This window comes from Sminthopsis crassicaudata, chromosome 2 (genome assembly GCF_048593235.1).
Source record: "Sminthopsis crassicaudata isolate SCR6 chromosome 2, ASM4859323v1, whole genome shotgun sequence".
In the NCBI taxonomy this organism is placed as follows: domain Eukaryota; kingdom Metazoa; phylum Chordata; class Mammalia; order Dasyuromorphia; family Dasyuridae; genus Sminthopsis; species Sminthopsis crassicaudata.
In genome coordinates, this window is record NC_133618.1 from 625,680,565 (window position 1) to 625,699,624 (window position 19,060).

Below are 19,060 nucleotides of genomic sequence, written 5' to 3' on the forward strand. Positions count from 1 at the left end.
AGACAGCTGTTTGTCAGAATAATAAAAATAATAATAATAATAATAAGGAACAAAGCATTTTGTTTCACAATTAGAGAAAAAAAGGAAGTTCCTTAGGTCTAAGGAGGTCTAATTCATTCACACTAAAACACAATTACAAATGAACCCATTCATATTTGGCTCTGTTACAATTATAAAGAGGCACTTGCAAATATAAATATCTAACTTCAAATGCTTCCAAATTCTGTAGAAGCCCAAGGGACAACACCAGTGAATGGCATGGAATCATAACTTCATAACTTGGTTTTCTCTGCTTCTCTTCGTTGTGCAGAGAAGCTGTGAGCAGAGGAGCATTCAGTTCTTCATTTTTCAATATTTCTAAACTTATCAATCAATACACACATAGTCATTTGGATACAAAAATCTATCTTACCCATCAGGAATATACAAAGGCAAGGTGATAAGAGAGAAGTAATAAAAAAGAAAGTTATTAAGGGAGTCAATGGTCAGAATCAAAATAGACTTTTAAGAGGTGACAGAAAGAATGCTAAATAGAAGAAAATAGAGTAGAGGGAAATTCACAGCTGGTAATCATAACTGTGAATACAAATGAGGTGAACTCATACAAAAAGGAAAAACACAGAAGAATGGTTTAGAAAAACTGAATCCAACAACATATTTACAAGATACACACTTTTTGTAAAGGAAAGACACACACAGAGTAAGAAGCTGGAGCGAAATTTAGTATACTTCAGTTGAAGTAAAAAAAAAAAGGAAGAAGTAGAAATCATGATCTCAAGGCCATCAAAAGCAAAACCAGACCTAATTAAGAGAGTGAAACAATGAAACTACACTATGATAAAAGATACACTAAATATCTTAAAAATTTTCAGCAAATTTCTCTGATAAAGGCCTCATTTCACAAATATATATGGACCGAGTCAAATTTACAAAATAAGAGCCATTACCCAATTGATAATAAATGGTCAAAGGATATACACTGTTAGTTTTTAGAAGAAATCTAAACTATCTATAGTCATATAAAAAATGTTCTAAATCACTATTAATTAGAGAAATGCAAATTAAAAGAACTTTGAGGGAATCACTTTACATCTATCAGAAATGGCAAATGGTTGTGGGAAAATAAATACACTAATGAACCAATGGTAAAGTTGGGAACTGGTCTTACCATGTTGAAAAGTAATTTGGAGGGGGCAGCTAGGTGGCGAAGTGGATAGAACACCAGCCCTGAATTCAGGAGGACCCGAGTTCAAATCTGTGTGACCCTGGGCAAGTCACTTAACCCCAGCCTCAGAAAAAAAAAAAGAAAAAAAAAAGAAAGAAAAGAAAAGTAATTTGGAACTATGCCCAAGGGACTACAAAATTGTATATCCTCTCTGACCCCAAAATGTCACCATTAGATTTATATAAGAGATCAAAACAAAAGAAACTATGTGAACTAAAATATTTATAATAGATCTTTTTTTTGTAGTGGCAAAGAATTTTGAAGGTATGCCCATTAATTGAGGAATAGCTAAAAAAGTTGTGATATATTGTTGTTCATTTTTAAAGAGGACCAAAGACAAAACATTGATATCCTGACTTTAACATGAACAGGATTTAAGTGAAGCTAAATTGCAAAAATCATCAGTCTCACTCTTCCTAATTTGCTGAAGTCCAGAGGCAGGATTAGTTAAAACAACTGGCAATAAACCCAGGATACAGTAGAAGGCCTTGGCATCTTTGAGCATTTCACAGCATCTGCTTCAGATATATGATTGTGATGGAATACTACTCTGCTGTAAGAAATGAAGAGGGAATGGTTTCAAAAAAATCTGGGAAGATCTTTATGAACTGATATAAAGTGAACTGAATCAGGAGATCACCGTTCACAATAATAGCAATAATGAAATGAGTGACTTTGAAAGGCTTAGCTACTTAACTTTTTATGTTTGCCAAGGTGATAGATATAAACTGAAATCTCAAGAGTTATTTTTAATTTGCTTTTCTCACAATAATGATAATTTGGAACATTCTTTCATATAGTTGATAGTATTAAAGGAAGAAATAAAAACTTCCTGTTCATATTCTTTGACTATTATCAATTGATGAATGGTTCTTGATCATGTGCATTTGTAATCAATTTGTAATCAAATGTGCAGTACATATCTTGAATATCATATCCTAATCAGAGATATATGATGAAAAGATCTCCCCCAATTAATTCTTTTCTTATTCTTGTCTAACTGCAAAAATTTTTCATGTAAAACTTTTTGAAATTTTATGTAAATGAAACTATATTATAATTTCTATATGATAAACTATATTATAATTTCTATATAATCATTTCTATCTCTTCTTTAATAATTTTCCTAATATTATTGTTCTATAAGAAATGATCAACAGGATGATTTCAGAAAGGCCTGGTGAGACTTACATGAACTGATGCTAAGTGAAGTGAGTAGAACCAAAAGAACACTGCACAGCAACAATAAGATTATGTGATGATCAACTGTGATAAACTTGGCTCCTTTCAACCATGAGGTGATTCAGGCCATTCTGATAGACTCGTGATGGAAAGAGCATCTGCATTCAGAAAGAGGATTATGGGAACTGAATGTGAATCGCAACATAGTAATTTCACCTTTTTTGTTGTTATTTGCTTGCTTTTTTTCCTTTCTCAACTTTTTTTTTTTTCCTTTTTGATTTGATTTTTCTTATGCGGCATAATAAATGTGGAAATATGTTTAGAAGAATTGCATGTTTAACTTATATCGGATTATGAAGGAAGGGGAGAGAGGAGAAAGAAGGGGAAAGAGGAGAAAGAAGGGGAAAAAATTTGGAACACAAAAGTTTTGCAAGGTTGAATGTTGAAAATTGTCTTTGCAGGTATTTTGAAAATAAAAAGCTATTATTTAAAAAATAAATCTCCAGAATCTTTGTCAAGGAACCCTATATAAAAGCATGAAGAGTCATGACTAAAATTTGTTATTTTTTCCAATTATTCTTAAAAACTGAACTGCATATATGAACTTATTAAATTTCTATTAATAAACATATTACAGGGCAGCTAGGTGACATAGAGCACCAGCCCTAAAGTCAGAGAACCCGAGTTCAAATCTGATCTCAGACACTTAACACTTCCTAGCTGTGTGACCCTGGGTAAGTCACTTAACCTCAATTGCCTTAGCAAAAAGGAAAAAAAAAAAACAAACTAATATTACATAGAAGGAAAAAAAAAAGAATTTTCCTTACATGTGTGAATTTTCTTTTTTCTTTTTTCATGATGGGCCTTTCTATTTTAAAACTGATTACTCATTTGATATTTATTTTAGTATTTGGTATAATATATTTTTTTTAAAGCTTAATTTTTGCCAAACTGCTTTCTAGTTTTCCTATCAGTCTTTGTTCTAGCAGAGTGTATTTTTGACACAACAAAATTTGGTCATTTACTTAGTTTATTCCCTGCATCAATATATCTTCCTGCATCTCTGTATATATGTACCTGCTATCTGTACCCACTGACTACAAACATGCTTGGCATATAGTAGAAACTTAGGAAATACTTGCTGATTAATCAAGTTTTCTGTTTTTTGTTTTTTTTTTAAAAATTACACTCAAATAGTTTTGATGATTACTGTTTTATAACACAATCTGAATCTAGTAATATTAGGTCCCCTTCGTTCATTATTTTCCTTGAGATTGAGCTTTTTGTTCACCCAGATAAATTTTTAATTACTTCAATAAAGCAAAGTTTTTGGCAGTGTGTTATGACATTAAATTAATAAATTAAGAAGCATTATCATTACATTTGCATAGTCCAACTACAAATGATGAATATATCTCCAATTACTTGTCTTTATTTCTGTGAAGTGTCTTTTATAGTGATGTTCCTGTAAGTCTTGAATGTGTCTTGGGTAAGTTAACTCCCTGATAACTTACATGTTTTATATGTATTTTAAATAGAATTTCTTTCTAGCTATTCCTGCTGTTTTGTTTTTTTTTTCCCCCTTGAGGCTGGGGTTAAGTGACTTGCCCAGGGTCACACAACTAGGAAGTGTAAGTGTCTGAGACCAGTTTTGAACTCGGGTCCTCCTGAATTCAAGGCTGGTGCTCCATCCACTGCGCCACCTAGCTGCCCCCATTCCTGCTGTGTTTTATTAGCAATAGAAGATCTACTAATTTTGTAAGTTAATTTTCCATACTGTTACTTTACTGAAGTTACTGTTTCACTTAATTTTTTTTTTACTTAATCTGTGAGATTTTCTAATCACATCCTAATTCTCTATAGCTCTATAACTTCAAAGAATAACACTAAGAGCTAAACAATACATGGAAAAGCTAAACAATACATGGAAATACACAGAAGCAGATTCTTGTAAGGAAATAAATTCCATCCTAGCAAAAGGTAGGTAACAATCTATAAAGTATGTTAGAAAAAATTATGTTGAAAAAGGTTGGAATGGACAATTTGTAAGGTCACAACTCTAGGGTTCAATGATTCTATAGTTTTGTTTTATAAAATTAAACTTTGTTTTATTGATAAGGAATAAGAACAATCCTGTTTTATATGTTACTCATTCTCATTAACACTGGACATAACTTTGGGGGGGAAAGAGGAGGGAATCAGACCTCAGAACTGAGGCAGGACCAATTTAGGGAAACCGAGTCAGGACAATAAAAGAACTGTGGCACAACAATATTAACATAATACTAGCTCACATATATATTTTATGGTTACAGAGCATATAAATTATTTTGTTTAAAGGAAAGAGACAGAGTCAATATGCTGTCATCATTCACTGCAATTCTCATAGCTAGAACATGGCAGAACCTGGACCTGTACCAAAGCCATCATGCCAACTGCAGAGGTGTTTTCCATTATTTTAGACTATATTTCTAAAGAAAATGTTATCTAAATAATTAAGTCAGAATGATTTTGGTTTGCTTTTCTTTTGAGAGTTTAAATACATTTTTCCCCTTTTAAAAAGGAAAGCAAGGACACAGAGCCATTTCTGCTAAAATAGGATTTGATCATTCTGGTCTAGATCTAAGAGATACAGTTAATTTCTCAACTGTCAAGGAAAGAAAACCAAATTCTCAAAAAAGAATCATGATATATAGAATATTAGTTCCCAACTTCGGGTCAAGACACCAGTTAGGAACACTAAGAATCCATAAAAGAGTATTTGGGGGGAATTCAGTTGAGAAAATGTGGAGTTTGTACTAGAGTTTGTACTAGATTATCTTAAATTAGTCATTGCCCTTCAGAATTGTAGGATTTGGACCTTAATCAACCCTTTCATTTTCCCCATGAAGAAACCGAGTCTCAGATAGGCAAAGTCGTATGTACAAGGCTGCAGAAGTAACTGGTCAAATTATGGTTTGAACCAGGTCTTACAACTCCAAATTGTTACTGTTCATTAATACCATACTTCTTACTGTTCATTAATAATTCTCCCCCTTCCTTTAAGTACAGTAATCTCTATTTAATGAGAAGGGTTCTATTTGTCTCAAGTCTCCTAAAATGTTGACAGAAAGGAGATTCTGCACATTTAAGAACAAAAGGCATTCTCCAATGGATGTCATCAGTGGCTAGTTCTCAAGAGAATTGGAACTGATTAACAATTATATCAAAGTATATAAAATCCTGTTCCAAATCACTAACAACAAAAGTGAAAAACCAGCCCCCTGTGAGATTTTTCACCTCATAATCATCAAGCTGGCAAACATGACAATGTGTAGTGTTGGGAGAAGCATACAGTATTGGTTGAGTCATGAAATGATCTAGCCATTTTGGAAAACAAATTGTAATTATGCAAAGAAAATTAAATGGCTCCCTGGGAAGAAAAGAGGCAGGAAAGACATTTAGAAGGTGAAATAAAAACAAAAGATTATCAATACCACTTTTAAAAAGTTTACATACACAGTAAAAGCAATATGGCAAAGAACACTCAGGAAAGCTAACTTGCCCCTTGCAAAAAATATTTCTCAATATTTTATTCTGAAATGTTTTGTTGTTTTCTACATGCTCTCTGTCAAAGTCTTCATTCTTTTTTACTCTTGCCCCTTGCAGAAAATATTTCTCAACCAAGTTCAATTGAGATTATAGCAGTCTAGAAAAATCTAGAAATCATGAACAATGATTCCAAAGTTAGACTCTGAAGTGTTTTGTTGTTTTTCATATGTTCTCTGCTACAAAGTCTTCATTCTTTTTTTACTCCTTTTACTTTTCTTGACTTAATCCTACCTCTTTCTCCATGTTCCTGCTATTGTTCCAACAACCCTGACATCTCAAGTGCACTTGATGATCATCTTAAATGATTTCCCTATTTCACCTTTCTGGAATTTTAAAGTCAATACCAGCCTTCTTTTCCACTAAGTTTTAGCTAAATCCATTAATTTTTAAGTGATTTTTGTCTTCAATATTTCATCCTGTTCTATTTGGACATCTCTTGTTCAAATGGCATAGTACAATTTACATTATTATTATTATTATTAGGCTGCATGTCTCATCACTTCATTACAAGACTGTAAGCTCCTGGAGGACAAGATCGTGTTTTCATTTTTGTTTTATAACATTTAAAGTTTTTTCTTACTTTTTATTTTCCTATTGTATTTTATTTATTTTGTTTAAAAAAATTCCTTTTTTGTATGGCTTGATCTTTTTTATTTTTAAATTTTATTTTGATCATCAGTTCGAAATCCTTTCCTTCTGATTTCTATATTAGACAACTCCTTCCTTCCCATTTTAACATTTTATGCTTTTATTTCTTCATTCCTAGTCAAGTGTGTGGTTTTTACCCATTAGTTCATACTGGTGTCCTGTTATAAGGTTGGAGAATGAAAACACATCTTGTTGAGTTTTGTTAATATTGTAATGCTGGGGAAACTGAGGCAAGATAGAGATTAGAGTTTTTAATATTTTATTTGAAAGGGAGAGTGTGCTGGGGGCATGTTGCCCCCAGGGCTGATATTCAAAGCATCCAGCAGCTAAAGTATGCTTCCCATAAAGTGTATATACAAATGAGTGGCTCCAAGCTACCAGCGGGTAAAGGAGGCAGGGTGGATTCAGAGCACTAAGAGCAGGAAGGGACTATCAATCTGGTTCTGACAGGGTTGGGGGAGGCATTGGATATTCTGATAAGTAGGGAAAGGATGGAATCATGATGTCTAAGATAGGTCTTTCTCCTTCTCTGGATCATGATGAGAGAGAGTTGGTGTTGCAGGATCATGATAATTAGGAGGGAGAGTGGGTGTTGGAGGACTGAGCAGAACAATTCAGGAAAACCGAGTCAGGGGAAATTAGGAAACTGAGTAAGGACAATAAAAGGGAACTGTGGCAGAACACTATCAATGTCAATAATCTTAATCTTGCCTTTTAATCTATTCTAAAAGAATAAATACAACTAGGAAGGAAGAGTACTTTGAAATTTTTATTATGAAAAAGGTAAGAAAGGTAAGGGAATAAGCATTTTTTAAAAGTGATTTTTATGTGCCCAGCACTGTGCTAGGCCTTTACAAATATTTTCTCAATTGATCCTAATTGATTTGAATATAAATGTAAAAAAAAATAAGTTTCTTTGAAACAATAAAAATTGTTTTAATTAATTACATTACCACTTATTTGCAAGGATTCAAGCCTTTAATTTGGAAAGGTTTCCGAACCTCTCCTTAAAAAAACCCAATGGCTTATCCAAGAGAAAAGAAAATCAGTTTATATGTTATAAAGAGTCTGATCTGAAAAATTAAGACATAATCACTTCCCCATACTCCTCTCCATATACATACATCCCAATACTATGATTAAAAAAAATTAAGAAAAAAGTTTACTAGTTTGGAAGGAATCAATTAAAAGAATATCCTCCAAAGTATAAAAACTTTTTTTGTACTAAAATGTCAAATGTTGGTTTTAAATGTGATATAACATTTAGACATCTTATTCCATTTTAAGCTGAAATAGAGAGTGTTCTGTCAAAAAACCCAATAACAATAACAAACAAAACACAAAAAAGCCAGAGGCTGTCAGAAATTTTTTTTTAAATAGCCTTTTTATCAGTTGGACCAACATCATTTCTGCTGAGTAATGTAAAATAGATCCACCGAACTCTATACACTATCAACGTGGATGACAAATATCCTCAAATGCTATTGGATGAACCAATGTTGCTTCTCAGGAACTTTGTTACTATATTATGACCAACTCTTACCTTAATATTAGGAAACCCCCTTCCAATCAATCATCCATAATCTAGATGATCTAACAGAGATTATCATTTCACCTAATGTTAGAACCAATCATTTTATATTAATGTAACCCATTAACAACATCAGGTACAAAACACTTAATTTTTCTTATTGTTTTTGATATATTTATCTACTTAATATTTAACCTCAAAGTAAGACAAACCAAAATATTGGCAACTAAAGAAGGGAAAGTGAAGGAACAAAGCACTCTTTATCAAAACTAACTGTAAAGCCCATTCACACACAGCATTCTTAAATTTAGGCCAGAAATCATGAGTGGGTGCTAATTCCTAACCTTTTTGACTCAGGCTATTCATATAAAATATTTTTAAAATTTTAATTGAATGGTTGGCCTGTAATCATGGCATTCTTAGTAAAAATACTTATGAATGCTTTTTTCAAATGCATTCTCATTTGTATACTAGCTTTCATTTTATGACTATGAAATAAGTTTTTTCTAAATTAACAATATTTTATGTTCAGTATCGATTTAAAAAATGAACTTCAACTGAAAAATCTCCATTTAATAAAGTAAACAGAAGCTACTAATTTCAACTATTATGTTCCTAGGTAATGAATGGATGATCACAAGCCTGCGAGTTATATGAAACATAAATATAATAGCATATATTGATAGGCTTACATAATAAATTACTATAACTTAAAAATATGCTACCTTACATAGATAAAATTATATTTTTATAATCAAATAGTCTGAAGAAAGACTATAAAAATTCATTTATACTATAAAGCAGAAGATGGCATAAGATTATTTACCTCTAGACTTCAATCTAGATAACTGAATTTTACATAAGTAGTATTTAGTAAGTACTAGGCTTTTTAATATTATAAATAATGTAATGATTTTTTGTTTGTTTGTTTATGCCCATTCTATTTGGTCCATAGTCTGCATACTCTCATTTTTATTTCCTGGCTTCCAATAGCTCTGGAGTATTTTATAGTACAAGCAGGATAAATCAGGCAGAGAAAGCCAATGGCAACTGTTAGAACAATCCTGACAAAGGAAATTAAATATCAGTACTCAGCAAAAATAAAAAACTATCTCACAGTGCTGTAAATAATATAACAGAACAAAGACTCTTTGGTTCCTTCCTTGAAAAATCTCTCATTTTTCTGAATCTAAAATATCTCCATCAAATGAATACTATATAGTCACAAGTATTTAAGTAGGGTCTGAAACCTACTATTAAATCATTTATTATAAAACTATTATTAAAACAGGAATACTGCCTAAGTTGCAGTAATCAAGTCTACAGCTGTGTTCACGTGCATGAACTGAATCATTTTTCTCTTAGCAAAAATCCCCGTTTTTCAAAATGCTGATCTCAGGCACAATGCTCTTTAGAACAGAAGGCAAGTCTATTAAGGAGAAAAGCAGAGTCATTTATAACATGGTTATTGCCCTAAGTATTTTGAACAAAAAAAAAAAAAAAAAAAAAAAAGGCTCTGTCAGCTATTTTTTTCCCCAAATAGAAACAAAGTCCATAATGGAAATGAAATGAAACTAACGTGATTCTTCCACAGTGAATCTTAATGTGGGCCCTAGAGGCAGTGGGCCGTTCCATACCTATTTATTTGACAAGTCATCCCTAAGTAAATGATAAACCAAGTCAGTGGTTCAGGCCTTCTCCTACCTGAAGCTTCATTTTCCAGCACAAATGGCTCTGTGTATCTTTCACGTAGCATGTCTCCTACGATCCAGACTAAAGGGGTGATAGCTGAGCTTACACAGCTGCTGAATGGCCTACGTTTGCCTGCAGACGAAGAGAGCGGGGACTACACTTGCTGGGGCTTGTTCAAGCCCTTAAGTACACCATCAGTGTGATCAAACTGGACTAACTACTTCCTCCAGCTGATTTCAATGAAAGAGAGAGCGAATGAATAATTTATGCAAAGCCATTCCCGGCAGCGAGTTGTTTTTTTTTCTTCCACAAATTCCCCCCCCCCCCCCCAAAGCAATCTGCAAAATAAAGATCCTAAACTCAGTTTACTAAAAAAGAAAGGGAATTGGCAGGTCGCTCTAGGATGGCAGGGAATATAGACTCCACAAGAGGTCTTTTTTCTCCGGAAGTAGATGGTTTATCTACGGATTTATACGTAATAGTTTAGGAGTTTAAAAAAAAAATCAACAACAACATACACATAGAAAAGTAAATGTTTAACTACAGACATATTGCCAGGAACAGAGTATTTGTTACCAAGCCACTTAGCAGGTTATTAATGAAGCAAAAACTGCACTTAATGGCCACAGACTAGTACATAGTATGCAAATCACTGAAATGTATCTAGGAGAGTGGGGAAACGCTTCCCCTCTCCTCCTCCTCTCCCCCCCCACGATCACCTGGCTTAGTCACTGATTACCTGCGGGTCACTACAGGTCACTACATCTCTCCCAGTCCCGCAGCTGATTAACTCTATAACCTCTAAAGTCCCAACTTGCCCTAAATTCACAATGAGTCAAGGGCAGGAGAGTGTGCGTTTCAAAAAGGATTATCTGCGATTTCCCCAGTTAGAAAAAAGTGTTTGGCTCCACTTTGGGTTTTCTGGATCTTATTTTGGGCAAGACTTTCACTATGTTCTAAATGCTATCTGTGCAAGTCACCTGTTGCTTTATAAGGAGAAGTTGATTATAAATTATTCTCATCTATTAAGTAAAGATCACCCCTCCTTGACAGTTAGTTAGATTCATTTCACTGGTTAAAATGTAGTCGATAAGTTGCTCAATAAACATTTATAAGATCCCTATGCTATGCCTGGCACCGTGTTAGGATCTGGGGGTTTAAAGGTGTTTACATGTTCTGGGAAAGAAAACAAAACAAAATGTATATCAACAGGGAAAGGGGGAACCAAGTATATATATATATATATATATATATATATATATATATATATATATATATATATATATATATATATATATATATATATATATATATATATATATATATATATATATATTTTTTTTTTTTTTTTTTTTAATTATAGCTTTTTATTTACAAGATATATGCATGGGTAATTTTAAAGCATTGACAATGGTCAAGCCTTTTGTTCTAATTTTTCCCTTCCTTCCCCCTCCCTCCCCCAGGTGGCAGGTTGACCAATATATGTTACATATGTTAAAGTATAAATTAAATACAATATATGTATACATGTCCAAACAGTTATTTTGCTGTGCAAAAAGAATCGGGCTTTGAAATAGTGTACAATTAGCCTGTGACGGAAATAAAAAATGCAGGCAGACAAAAATAGGGAGACTGGGAATTCTATGTCGTGGTTCATAGTCATCTCCCAGAATTCTTTTGCTGGGTGTAACTGGGAACCGAGTAAGTATTAATGAGGAAACTGAGGAAACTGAGGCAGCCAGAGGCTAAATGACTTGCACAGGATCATAAGTCTCCTAAATGAATGGGAGTGATTGATGAGGGTTGGGGTCCCTTTAAGATTCCTAATTGCCCAACCCATGACTGACCTTGATTCACAAATTCTGGTCAAAGGTACCCTTTGAATATCCGGTCCCAGCTCCAGCCCCTCCCCCCCCCTCAGCTCAGCTTCCCCCAGCCCTCACCTGATCTGGGCTAACTGAAAAGCCCGCCAGAACTGGGTACCGCCCATCATCTTTTGGGTATAAAAGAGGTGAGCTGGAACGCCCTCTATGCAGGAGCCCTCCCAGCCAACATTTGGTATCCTTCCAGCCATGTAAGGGTCCCTGCCCACCAACGGCCACCTTTGGCCCTGGTGTCTAACTAACCTTTACTTCCAAATTCCTACAATAAGTCTTTTATTTATCAATCTAGGTTTTCGAGCCTGCAAATTCATTTTACAGGGGATACTGCGCCTCATGGGATTATGCGCCGAGAAATGGGGTTCCCCCTTTCCTTTCCCTCATTATGATTAGATAAATTATTTCTCAGTAATGAGCCACATGTTCCACGTTTCCAGAACTGAGACTTGGGGAGGTCATTTACTCTCTGGATTAATGAACTTTGAATCTGAGATGCAGGAAGGTCCAGGAAGTGACTTGACCTGTGGGAGGCAGCCAGCATTAGAGATCATTGATCAAGGATGGTTACATCCTGTTAGTCTATCCAATGAAAAGGCTTGATTCTTTTGCTTTTAAACCCTGGATGAGGCAGAAGCAGGTCAGGTTCTAGGAGCACATGGCGGGAGTTGGGATGGCTTGCAGGTGTGTGTTTGGGCCTCTCCCTGCAAGGATAAATGTTTTCCTTGTACCTGATGATGTCACCAATTACTTAATTGGATTGGGAAGGGGGTCTTGCACCCGACCCTTCCCATATATAAGTGTATGAGGTCATATCTGAACTTGAATCCTAGACCTCCAGACCCAGAATTCTGTCCATTGTGTCTCTAGTAGTCTCTAAGAATAATGACAAAGTAGCTTTGAAGGAGGTTCGAGAAGCTGAAATCAAAAAGTTCTCAAGAAAGAGGGTGACCTTGGAACTAAGCTTTAAGCAAACTGCAGGTTCTGAGATGGAGGAGCTGGGAGTGCCCTGAGGCACTGGGGGACAGTTTAGGCACAGGGATGGAGGTAGGAGATTGTTGTGCAAGAACTGGCAGGACTGGCAATCAAGCCAATTTTGGTAGATTGTAGAGAATTCCAAAGGATTTCTAAGTTACTAACATCATAATCTTGAACAGTAGATGGATTCTGACTAAAAGGGATTTAAGGTCAAATAGAAAAGTCTATATGTAACCCTAAGATGTTATTGAGAGCCACAGGTAGCTTGTTATTGTTGTTACTCAGTCCTTTCAATCCTGGCATGACCCCATGTGGGGTTTTCTTGGCAAAGATGAAGTGAATGGTTTTGCCACTTCCTTTTCCAGCTCAATTTACCTATGAGGAAACTGAGGCAAACAGTTCAATGAAGTGACTTGTCCAGGATCACTTCAGGCTCATAGCTGCACCATTACTCTCCAGGCAGCTAGTGGCTTTGGCCTGATGTCAGAAAGATCTGAATTCAAATCTGACTTCAGAAACATATTATGCCACAATTTCTCTTTTATTATCCTGACTCAGTTTCCCGAATTGTTCTGCCTCCGTTTATAATTGTTCTGTTCAACCACCTCTCCCTCCTAATCATGATGATCCAGATAAGGAGAAAGACCTTCTATCTTAGGCATCATCAGAATGTTGGGTGCCTCTCCTCATTCTGTAATCCCAATGATCAGATATCCCTCATGCCTCCCCTCACCTTGTCAGTTAGTCCTGTGTTCCCACTTTCAACACCCTGACTCCGCCTCTGTTTCAGTCTACCTCGGGTCCGAGTCATGTGTATGTATGTCATTAAGAACTCACATTGTTTGTTGGATTCTAGGAACTATAATCTCATTCAGCCCTGGGACCAAACCATGGATCCATTTGGTCCCAGTAAATCTCTCCCTTTCAAATAAAATATTAAATACTCTCTAATCTCTATCTTGCCTCAGTTTCTCCAGCATTACAATAATAGCTCTGTGATACTAAAAAAGCACCAAATTTTTGCTTGTCTCATTTTCCTTAGTTGTAAAATGGAGATAACTAATACCTACTTCTCAGAGTTGTTATGAGGATGAAAAGACATGATTTTTGTAAAATGCTTATCACAGCCTCTGATATGTAAAAGGAGCTTAAAAAAATGTTTCCGTCTTCCCTTCCATGCAGGGGAGACACATGGTGAAATATGTGCTTTAAAAAAATTTTGACAGCTGTATGGCAGATGAAATGTAATGGGGAGAGATTTGAGACAGGGTCCTGAATTCAGAAACTACTCAAGGGGCTAAAAAAGCCTGAGCTAAGACATGGTGGGTGTGTGAGTGGAGAAGAAATGGATGTGAGGAGACAAGAAAAAGGAGCTTTTAGAAGCAAGTAAGTATGATAACTGGGAGTTGGACCTAAGTGACTAAAAGGGTGTTGCTGCTCTATCCAGCGTGAGTTTAACAAAAAACTGCTTAAGTTTTTTAAAAAGTGGTTTTTGGAGTTAACAAGGCACATTAGCAATTGTTGAAAATCCGATCAAAGTTTGTCCTTTCTAATAACTATAATTTCTACTAGAAATTTTTCGGCTATCTGGGAAGAAAGGGCTTCTGGAAAATTATGTCAAAATTCAGTTACCCCAGAGAAATTCATTAGCATAGTATGTCAATTTTATGATGGCATGTTTGCCTGGGTTCTGGACAATGGGCAATGTTCTCCAGTTTTTCTAATCCCCAATGGAGGGAAACAAGGCTATGTGCTTACTTTTCCATGCTTTTTAGCATGATGCTTTTAACCATGTAGTCAAATGCCTTCAATGAGAACAAACGCAGAATCACTCAGCTACTGCAGCACTGAAAAATAAATTCTTCAACTTGAAAAGGCTATGAGTCAAAACTAAAGTGGAAGGAGTGCTGGTGCATGATTTTATGTTTGCAGATAAATTGTGCACTCAATGTAGCCTCCAAGCTGAGAGGCAAAAAAGAAGAAATTGCTTATGGATAGACAAGCATCATCATTGCTACCACTATCCTAGAACCAAAGAAAGTTAAGAAATGAAAGGCTCCAGAGATCTTATCTCATCGATTCCTCATTTTATTGATAAGGGAATTGAAGCTTAAAAAGAGAAATTGATTTTTCCAACGTTAAAAAAAAAAGAAGTTAATGGCAAAGCCAATGCTTGAGCTTAAGTGTCAGGATTTCTAACTTATCTCTTCTTAACTGGGGCCATTCACTACTATTCACATCATTTAAAAAGTAAAAGAAATTAACATGAAACCACTTAAAGGAAGGAAAATCCCACATAAACATGGTTGCCCCTCTGGTAACTTTATTTCCTTTCTTTTAGAAAGCCAGATAATTATGAATCAAATTACATTGTCACAAACATTTTACATTTTAAATAAAATGCATTTAATTAAAGGTTTTTCTGTTCAGAAGAGCAATGCAATGAGAATACAATAATACTACATGACTTTCTCTATAATGATATCAGGAAGAGATGATTTTTAGAATTTATAGTTAATTTAAGAAACAAAACCATCTTACGAGGAAAAATTTTAAAATGTATAGCTAAATTCACATTCTTCTCTACATTTTTAAGAAATTATTTTAGTTCCCTCATTATCTCCTGTCTAATCTAGAAAAACATTCCTCTCCAACATACATAATTATAATTAAAACTGATACAATGAGCAAAGTTTTTTTTATCTTTCTATTAAATAATATTCCCGACAATATGAAGTGTCAATTAGAGAATAGTGACACTTTATTCAATTTCAATCATAATTGCTGACAGAAATCTGCATAAGTTACTCATAGATCTATTTTATTTAAAGTTATTACATAACATTACTTTTGCAATTTTAAAAATTTCCTAATTAAAAAAAATAATTTAAATAATTTTTTTTCCTCCTGTTGCTATTCACTTTTGTTTCTTACCCCGACATTCATATTTGTTCAATTCTTTCCTTGGGACTTAGTCTTTTTGGTTTCTGAATACCATTTTCATTCTTATTATAAAATTACTTATTTTGGAATCATAAAATAGGGAATCATCTAGTCTTAATGACTCAATACAGAAGATGAAATTTGGTGAAGAAAGGCGAAGGGAAGCTGGTCTAGCTGGCAAGGGAAAGTAAAGCCCCACATTCCCATGATGAGGCTCATTTCTGTATCACATACCTCCCACAGTTTCTCTCAAGACACTAAGCCCTGTTCCTATTCTAAAATCAAATGACTTAGATAATGGGCCAGTATTTTGGTGGCCAACACAAATAACAAGCAAGCATAGTGATGAAATTAAGAAACACAGAAATTTATTTGTCAACAATTTCAGTAAGTATGATGATACTTGCAACAACTGCCCTGTCCCAAAAATATCTCTGATACTCAAGATGTGATTACTGTATACATCTGGCATCTTATAATCCACAAGATACAACAAGAAACGTAAAAGAAAACAGATCTCAAAAACCTCTTTCTTCCCTAAGAAAAAAGCTCATTTTGCTATTTCTCTTTGATAGTGTTGATTTAAAAAATAATAATACTTGGACCTGCTAAACCCGAGACCCTTGATCTCTGGCATTTTTATTTACCTGCTTTGTTCCAAATACATGTATTCATCCTATTCCTTAAATCCACTCTGAACTTGGCATACCATATTGTCTCTATATTGTCTATTCTGACTTTCAATTGCTTTTCTATCTGATCCCTGTCTGATCTAATTCCAGATATTTCCCCGAGATACCCAATCTTATATCAACCACACTCAGATATCAAAGTATTTTCTTCAGCCAGACTTTATCACCATATTCTCATCATGAGGTAGGAGCAGAATCTATAATTAATATGGCAACAGTAGCATATCAAGCAACTTGGAACACATGACCTAAGAAAGCTGGAAGGTTCCTGCTGTACAGGTTACAATGTCAAGGAAATAATCCTCCAAACTTAAAAAGTTCAAGAGACTAATGCTTGAACCACTGAGTAACTTCCTAGTTGCTTAAGATAATTTCTAGACAGTTTGACATATGTGGCGATGGAGGGATTTACGACAAAAATAAATTAACTTTCAATCACACTCCTATTTTACTATTTTTAAATAAAATTGTATTGATATCTTTTGTTTTTACATTTTTTTTTTATTCCTTTTGTATCCTTCCTCCTAACTCCTTCAAGCCCAGGCTGACATTTTTTGTCACTTCTATGAAAGAGGTATCTTCACATAGCTCTCCTTAAGGTCAAGTGTTGGGTTGGGTTGGGTTCCCATTGTTTTGTTATCTTTCATTTACACTGATGTACTCATCATGTACATTGGTTTTCAGTTCATGGACCCAATAAGAACCCCTGTTATAAAACTTTCTACCCTCATTATGCACTGTGTATTACACAGTAAAGGGGCAGCAAGGTGACACCATAGTGGATAGAGCACAGGGCCTCTAGTCAGAAAGTGTCATCTTACTGAGTTCAAATATGACCTCAGACCCTTACTAGCTGTGTGATCCAGAACAATTCACTTACTTCTCTTTGCCTCAGTTTCCTCATAAGCAAAATAAGCTAGAGAGGGAAATGGCAAACCATCCCAGTGTCTTTACCAAGAAAACGTCAAATGGGGTCAAAGAGTTGAACATGATTGAGAAACATAGCACAGTAATATTGCATTATATCAGCATATTGTGATTTCTTTTGCCATTCCTAATTGATGAGCAGCTACTTTATTTCTGCTTCTTTGCTACAAAAAATGTCACTCTATTTCACTGTATCAAGTCAGGACTGGTCCAGACCTCTTCTCTCTATTTCAGTTGAGTTGTGCAGCACCTTCTGCCAAGCTTATCTTATGATATACCAAATAAAGCATGATATTCCTCAATGATTTCAATCATAAAGTCTAAAAAACATACCATTATAGCAAAGACAAAATAGTCTTGAACTGAAGAGAGAGAAAGAGAAGGGAAAAAAAAGAGTTCTAATGCAAAATCAAAGGTGTGATGTCTACATAGTCAGATAAAAAGTAGGTATAATTTGAAGATTGTTTTCTCTCAGCTCCAGAGAAGCTAAAGCATTAAAGTACTTTTTAAAAATATACAAAGAAGGAAAACTTTATTTTTACAGATTTGCATCTAACATTCTACCACCTACCTAACAATCAATAGTCCTGGGAAACGGTCATCTATTTTCTAAATATTTTCTTTTTTAAAATTTTCAATAGTATTTTATTTTTCAAATACACGTAAAGACAGTTTTCAACGTTCATTTTTGTAAGACTTTGTGTTCCAAGTTTTTTTTTCCTCCCTCTCTTATTTCCCCTCTCCTCTAAGATAACAAGTAAACAGCTATAGTTTAAATATCTGCAATTCTTTTAAATATATTTCCATATGTGTCATATTATGCAAGAAAAATCAGACCAAAAGAGGAAAAACCATGAGAAAGAAAAAACAAACAAAAAGTAAAAATACTATGCTTTGATGTGTATTCAGTCTCCACAGCTCTCTTTCTCTGGATGAGGATAGCATTTTCCATCCCAAGTCTATTGGAATTGTCTTGAATCACCAAATTGTTAAGAAGAGCCAAGTCCATCATAGTTGATCATCACATAATCTTATTGTTACTATGTTCAACTGAACATTTTCAGAAAGAATAAATAAAAGTGGCATCCCATTCTAATATTGGCCAACTAATTTTTTTAAAGTTATTCATTATAGGATTCAAAATCCTATTTCTAATTCCCAATCATCAGTGCAAATTCTGCCTTCCAGAACTGCACATAAGAATATAAGCTTTCAACACTTCCTGGCTCTGTGATCCTGGGCAAGTCACTTAACCCCAACTGCCTCAGCAAAAAAAAAAAAAAAAAAAAAAAAGTGCTCTCTTATGAGAGATGATCTGAATACAGTAATTTTACTTTTGAGATGAAATGTATCATTTAACATGATAAACTTTCAAAGACTGAAAAATGACTCACGACTTGACTTAGTCTTCTTTGCTTCAAGCTAAACACCCTCATGTCTTTTCAAGTATTTTTAAGAGACATGATTTCTAGACCCAATTTCAGTTACCTTCTCTTTGTTTAATAAAATGAAAACAGTACTCTTCATCGGAATAATAATTACTTCTGCAAATTCCAGGAGAAGAATGAGAACAGAGCAACAGCAGCCTGCTATATTTATTTTCCTTTAAAACTACAAGTGGCATATATATATATATATATATATATATATATGTATAGCTTGATTTTTATCAATTTTACAAGAGCAATGACATTGCAAATTTTTCCCATTTTTAATCCATGTAAAATGCAAATAGAGGTAGATACCTACATCTTTAATATCAAGGCAATACCCA

The 19,060-nt window shown here is 34.4% G+C and overlaps 1 protein-coding gene across 13 annotated transcripts in view; it reads right to left on the bottom strand.

Annotated features, from left to right (window-relative positions):
* MARCHF8 (membrane associated ring-CH-type finger 8) overlaps positions 1 to 19,060 on the bottom strand; it is a 110,714-nt gene that overhangs the window by 50,811 nt on the left and 40,843 nt on the right. Inside the window, exons 2-3 of one of the 13 annotated variants that reach the window (XM_074296352.1) lie at positions 2,417 to 2,565; positions 1,169 to 1,289 (exon numbers count right to left, since the gene is read on the bottom strand). The exons of 10 other annotated variants lie outside the window; for them this stretch is intronic. In XM_074296352.1, the coding sequence (XP_074152453.1) occupies positions 1,169 to 1,171 (3 nt within the window). In that variant the 5' untranslated portion in view covers positions 1,172 to 1,289; positions 2,417 to 2,565. Of the gene's footprint in view, positions 1 to 1,168; positions 1,290 to 2,416; positions 2,566 to 9,881; positions 10,132 to 19,060 lie in introns of those variants that run through there. 2 more of the 13 variants (XM_074296353.1, XM_074296351.1) reach the window with 2 other exon arrangements.